Genomic DNA, 6,110 nt, shown 5'->3' on the forward strand with positions numbered 1-6,110 from the left:
ATTTGTATTTGTCTGTCGCAACTACTTCTGTATTTATTTATCGTTCAGGGCGCGGTTTCCAAAACAGGGTTTAAATAAGCCGCAACTTGGGGCTTAATCGGCAGATATGTCCAGGAGTCTCAAACTTGGGTAAACGTAACCGCGGTTTTGTTGCGGTGTTCCAGGGAAGGTTAAATTTAACCAACCGAGCGAGGAAGACTAAATGATTAACCTCTTGTTAAATAGAGAATAAAAATGGCGAACTAATCTGTTGATTTAAAACCGGAACTCAGTTTACAGACCAAGAGCTGCGTGCTCATAATCGCTTTTAGTGAGACTGTTTTATTCATTACCAATTTTGTTGACGGTCAGATCAGTCGCAACACCTGACGAAATCTTTCCTGACGGCCGTCCACCAAGCTTTAATCGCTCTCAGGTTATACACCAGTGGAAGATTCCTTTCCGTAGTTATTATCGATGAGTCTCGAGCTCTTATAGTGAAATAGCTCCGCCTTATTTTTGTTGTTGTTTTTGTTTTGTTGTTTTTTTTATTTTTCGTTAAAACGGCAATCTCTTTTGCGCAAAAGTACTGTTTCGATCTTTGCATGAGCTTTTAACCTTTCCAACACGAGGTTAATTAGTAACCGGTTCATCGATTAACCATACTTTGAGCAATGTAATTAACCGCGAGTTAACAAACCTGCAGTTTTTAAATTTAACCCTTGGTTAGCCCTAACGTGGGGTTTACTTTCACCTGTTGTTTGAACTACTGAACACAGGGAATTTTAACTCAGTCATAAAATAGCGATGGGGCAAGTAGATAGACTTCAGCTATGAGGGTTACAATCGTAATATGGGTGACAATATCACTATGCTAAGGTGAAACGAACGTCGACATAACCATCAGAATCAACCACGGCCTCCGCCATTTTGTTCAAATGCTCAGAAGCGGGGAATCTGGAAGGCGTGCTTTAATTGGCCAGACGCAGCAAATTTCCTTGTGTTGATGCTGTTTCGTTTCACGAACGCAAGCATATTCGCAAGCACAAGGAAAAGGAAAAATAATGATCCTTGTGCTTGTGTCTGTGCTTATGCTTGCTTCAGGCTCTTTTTCACAGTAAAAAAAGGGCTCTTATGCTTGCGTTTATGCTTGCGCTTGTGCTTGCGTCACTAGTGAAAGTGCTGCCTTTTGTTCAAACAAAAGGTATGAATGAACAAGACTCTACTGAGTTTGCGTGTGTTGCTTGTGCTTATTCTTTGAAAAAAGCTACAACAAGTTGCAAAATTGTTGAGACACTTTCATTAAAAAACACCTTTTCTAGCTTCCAATGTCCGCCGTATCTAAAATTTAAACCTTTCCCACTTCCTCTCCCCCCTCCCCCTTTCAATGTTGACTGCTTAAGTTCCCAACATTTTTCTGTCTTGCTAGCAACACTGATAAGGGGGGGAGGGGGGCTGCAGTGTGAGAGATAATAGGGAAATTAATTACGCCCCAAGAAGGTGAAGTGTCTCCACTATTTTTACAACTTGTTGTAGCGTTGCTGGTGACAACCAGGCTGTAACTACTCCTTTGTTTTTTGCATCCAGTTCTAATTGCTCACAGGGCATCGTTACCTGCACAAGACTTGTGCCTAGAGACCGAAACTTTCGGGGATATCTTAGGTTCCCCCTTGTGGAAAAGAAAACTGATGTTATATGTTCGTATATCAGAATTGAATTCTTGGCGGTTATTCACGGTATTATTATTATTAGTATATACTCACTCAGTGATCTTGGTGTTTCAAGCAATCTTATTGGTTCGCTATCTCGGAGTAATTGAGCATTATTCACTCCCTAAATAATGAATAATGCTTGATCCAAACAAAACAAAATGGCCGGCGTAAACTCGCGAGCATTTATGAATCGGAAATATTGATAATACAAGATGATGCTGTGCTACAGAAGACAAAGAAGGTCACAAAATTTGGCCTGAAAGTTTCCAAAGGTAAGAGAAGAGTTCATAATTTTGCCAACCAGTGTTTGACTTCGTTTTTCCTGATAATTATTGCTGAAAATCAAACAATCTTCACGCCAACAATTTGTTTCACTCGGAGTAATTCTCTCTTGTATGGCTTGTCGCCCACCAAAACGAATTTCTTAGTGAAATCGAGGAATTAAAAAATGTTTAAGAAAGTTTCACATGGTTGCATGGAAACAAGACGGGTCATTTTACAACAAACTTACACTCACATCAATTAGAGCCACCATTTCATGTGGATCCTTTACCAACTGCACTTTCAATTTCAATTTCAAATGAACCTCAAAAACTTTGATCGAACGGTGAAAATGTTTTAACAAGCAGACTTTCGATTTAGATTGCTGATTTAAACGGTACTAATGACCACTTTGCTGTTTGCGACGAGGATTTTAACGAAGGTTATTTAGATTTGCCATGTTTGAAGCTTCTGAAAACATTTTCGCGCATGCTTTGTGCCGTTTGCACGTTTTCCACGCATGATTTGAGATGCCAATGAAATCGACTTTGGATGTTTTTTTCTGCAATTGTTGTTGTGATCACTTCGTGAGTATATACTAAAACAATTATTCTTGTCAATCTCGGTGAAAAGTGGCAGAATATTTACCTCGCCGCTTTGCGGCTCGGTAAATATTCTACCACTATCCACCTCGATTTCAAAGAATAATAATAATAATAATAATAATATTATTATTATTATTACTATTGTTGTTATTGTTATTGTTATTGTTATTGTTATTGTTATTATTATTATTATTATTATTATTATTATTAATTTATTTATTCACATCCCTCAAAAATTGTGCATAAGCATTGTTTCCAGCTTCTCTTGGGACCATTACTGCTAATAGTAATTACCGTTGTTGAATGGCCCTTTTTGCAGATGCTCCATGCACAGTCGAGGACACACAATTGGCCTGCCTTGTGGATCCCAGCCAGTTCATCATATAAGGAAACACAGAATTGGACACCGTGCCTTTTGCTGCCGGAATTTATAGCAGATTATTAGTGCAAAAAAAGGAGTTGATTTGTGTTTTGATATAGTGCTTAGTCATCTTAGCTTGGAGATCGATACCAAAGTTTTTTCTTGATTGCTCATTAAGGGGTCCTTATAGATCGTGCTGACTACTGAATACCTCTGCAACCGAGCTGGTGGAGAATAATTCAAATCTGTTTAGTCCAACACATTGAAGGTGCAAGAACCAATATTAATTTTTCGCTTGTAAACGGATATCCTATTTGTTGTCGTATTGCAATTGCTGTATTTTGGGCCAAAATAGTCTGCCAGTCTTACAAATATACCATTATTGTCATCACTTTTGTCATTGAAGCAGGTTTCTTCAGTAGCGCATACCTTAGTCTGTAAGCAACTCGTATTACGAACATCTCAGGGACGTTGAATGAAAGGATATCTTAACTGGCTATCCAAAACAAATACTTCCCGTGTTGGCACCCTCTCCTCCCTGGCCTCGGAATTAATTAGGGAGCTACCAGAAGGTCACCTGAAAACACAACCTCATCGGGGTTACCTCAATCATTTCGTGGTAATTCAAAGCGTTCGGGTTGTGTAGCAACTACTTATCCGGTATTAAAACTGGTATGAGCGCCGCGGCGGTTTGGAGGAATTGAAAAATTAGTGCATTCTGTTTACATGAATCGTTAAACGGAAAGCTGCTGTTTGTCACTGATGTAAGTAAGAAAGTTCTCTAACACCAACTCGTCTTTTTTGTTTGAGATTTTTCTCGGTATCTGTAGGTAATAGGCAGGAAATGGCAAAAGAGGCAAGCAAGTTTCTTTGATTGTTATCAGCGCGCAATTTTAGCCTAACCCTTTCCGTAAATGCGATTATCGATCTCTTTGGTCATTTCACGTGGAAGGCAACGAAATGTTCAAAAATGCAACACGACGCATGTGTAGAGCGTGCAGAACAATTGTTTTTGCTCATAAAACCTATTGTTCTCTTTTGTTCTCGTCGTCGTTGTCGTTCAATTTCCTCCTTGAACGCCTCTGGTTCTTCTTACCTCTTCTTCGCAATAGCGTGCTCCCACGCATGCACCTCAATATGCCATGTCCAAAAAACTTTCCAACCTCAATCACGTAATTCTTTCTCAGCAGCGCCAACGCTAGAAACGTCAACTTATTAAATTCCCGAAGTTGTTAAATTTACTTTTATTGACTCAGTTGGTATACCAATTATCTTGTTTTAAGCATTCAGTGTTTCTTAATAAGGAGCTGATTGTTGAAGGAATAGTCTGAAAAGAAACGTGGGGTAAATGGATTGATTTGATGACAACATCTAAATTGCAGAAAGTGCTGCCTTCATTTGAACATGTCTCGATATGACACACACTTCTAATAACAAATATCTTTCAATAAAACCTCAAGTTACATTTACAGTTTTTCCAACCCGCAAGGAAAAACTTGTGTGGCAGATACAAAGCTGAGAAGATAGTGTTTGCTCCTGAATTGTGAGAAATTTGTTTAATTGCATGGGGAGGCTTGTGCAAATCTGTTGAAATGGTCAACAATGACAAGGATATACTCGTATCCACCAGAACTCTGTTCCGGATGTAAGAAGACGATTGACACTGGTTCATGAGGCGATGAAGTGGTAACACCGCTAAGTGTGCAGTTACTCAAGTTAGGTCGGCGTTGCTTGAGACATGGACAAGTCTGATTCACTTAGTGAATAATATCACTTTCCATCCTCGGAGCTACTCGGAGGCTGCTCAGAGTTGCTTCGATTTGTTCGGAGTTCCTCGCAGCAACTCTGTCGTTGCCAGTTCCTCCCCCTACAGGGACCTATTCATATTTACTCGGAGCTACTCGGAGTTCATCAGAGTTTGCTGCCCCCCTCGTGACAGGGACCTACTCATTTACTCAGAGCTGCTCGGAGGTGCTCAGAACAACTCTGTCGTTACAAGTTGCTTCCCCTACAGGGACCTACCGGTACTCATATTTGCCCGGAGCAACTCGGAGTTGCATTCTATCAAGAATGCGTTTTTCATAGATCGTTTTTGGATTAAGGTAATCACTGCTACGAGTATATATTGTGTCGTTCGTTGTTTAAAGAGAACTATTTTTGGCAAATATCACATTGTGATAAACTTTTCTGTTAATTCAGTAAAACGTTTGAAGTATTTGTTGGTGTATGTTAAATACAACTGAAGCGTTCTGCAAATGAAATCGTTTGAGCTACTCTGGTCTCGAATGTTTTCCATTTCTTACTTATAATTCAGAACCATTTTAAAGAAATTGTTGTGGGATATTTCGCGTCTTGGATCAAACACAGCGTGCTCACAATTAAAGTCCATAAGCCTTAGCTTGTCCTGACGTGTGGTTGAGGCCTTGTGTCATTGTGCACTCGTCGTGACGAGATTTGTGTTCTTAAATTAATCTGGGGCTGTTTGTCGACCTCATTGGCGTGAAATGGTTTTATTTCAATTGAAAATGCTCTTCGATAATTACTCTACTTGTCTTCGAACAATTTGATGAAGATATTAGTGTCATGTATTTTTTACAGTTCGTGAAACCAAAGCTTGGTTTATTTTTCGTGAATTGCTCGTAAAGTACAGGATGCGTTTTGTCCATTATCTATCACTGTTTTGAGTCTGTTTTGGCTTGCCCAGGCTTGTGATGAAAAACCTCTTGTTTTACTTGTATCCCGATTTCAGTGCTTTTCGTTATTCACACAAACGGCAAATGAATAACTCGAGCGGATCAATAGGCCTTTTGCAACGGGCGATCACATGGTACAAAATCCGCCATGCTGGAGGGCAAGCTCATTATTATTATTCATTATACACTGGGACATTAAAACAAAGAGACCTGAACCAGTCAAGCTTGACTTGCCTTTGTTTTAATGTCCCAGTGGGGGAATAATAATGAGCTTGCCCTCCAGCATGGCAGATTTTGTACCATGTGATCGTTAGTTGCAAAAGGCCTATTGCAACTTCTTTAATTTACACCGTGATTTTCAGTGTTTGCGTAATTACTGGTTTTCATAAGCGTCAGTTGAAATCGTTGCAAATTAGTAAAAGCAAAGCTCCTGCTCGTGGTCAAATTGTTATCCTTTTAATGGAATACTCTATGAGAGCTGATTTCGCTATTCTCAAAC

General features: G+C 39.5%; 1 protein-coding gene across 1 annotated transcript in view; it reads left to right on the forward strand.

The window, feature by feature from the left end:
• Positions 1–3,309, forward strand: part of LOC138019103 (xanthine dehydrogenase/oxidase-like) — a 125,308-nt gene extending 121,999 nt beyond the window's left edge. The window contains exon 41 of the mRNA XM_068865775.1: positions 2,877–3,309. Coding sequence (XP_068721876.1) covers positions 2,877–2,944 — 68 coding nt within the window. The 3' untranslated portion in view covers positions 2,945–3,309. The remainder of the gene's footprint in view (positions 1–2,876) is intronic.
• The last annotated feature ends 2,801 nt before the right edge of the window (positions 3,310–6,110 follow it).

Source organism: Montipora capricornis, chromosome 10 (genome assembly GCF_036669925.1).
Source record: "Montipora capricornis isolate CH-2021 chromosome 10, ASM3666992v2, whole genome shotgun sequence".
Classification (NCBI taxonomy): domain Eukaryota; kingdom Metazoa; phylum Cnidaria; class Anthozoa; order Scleractinia; family Acroporidae; genus Montipora; species Montipora capricornis.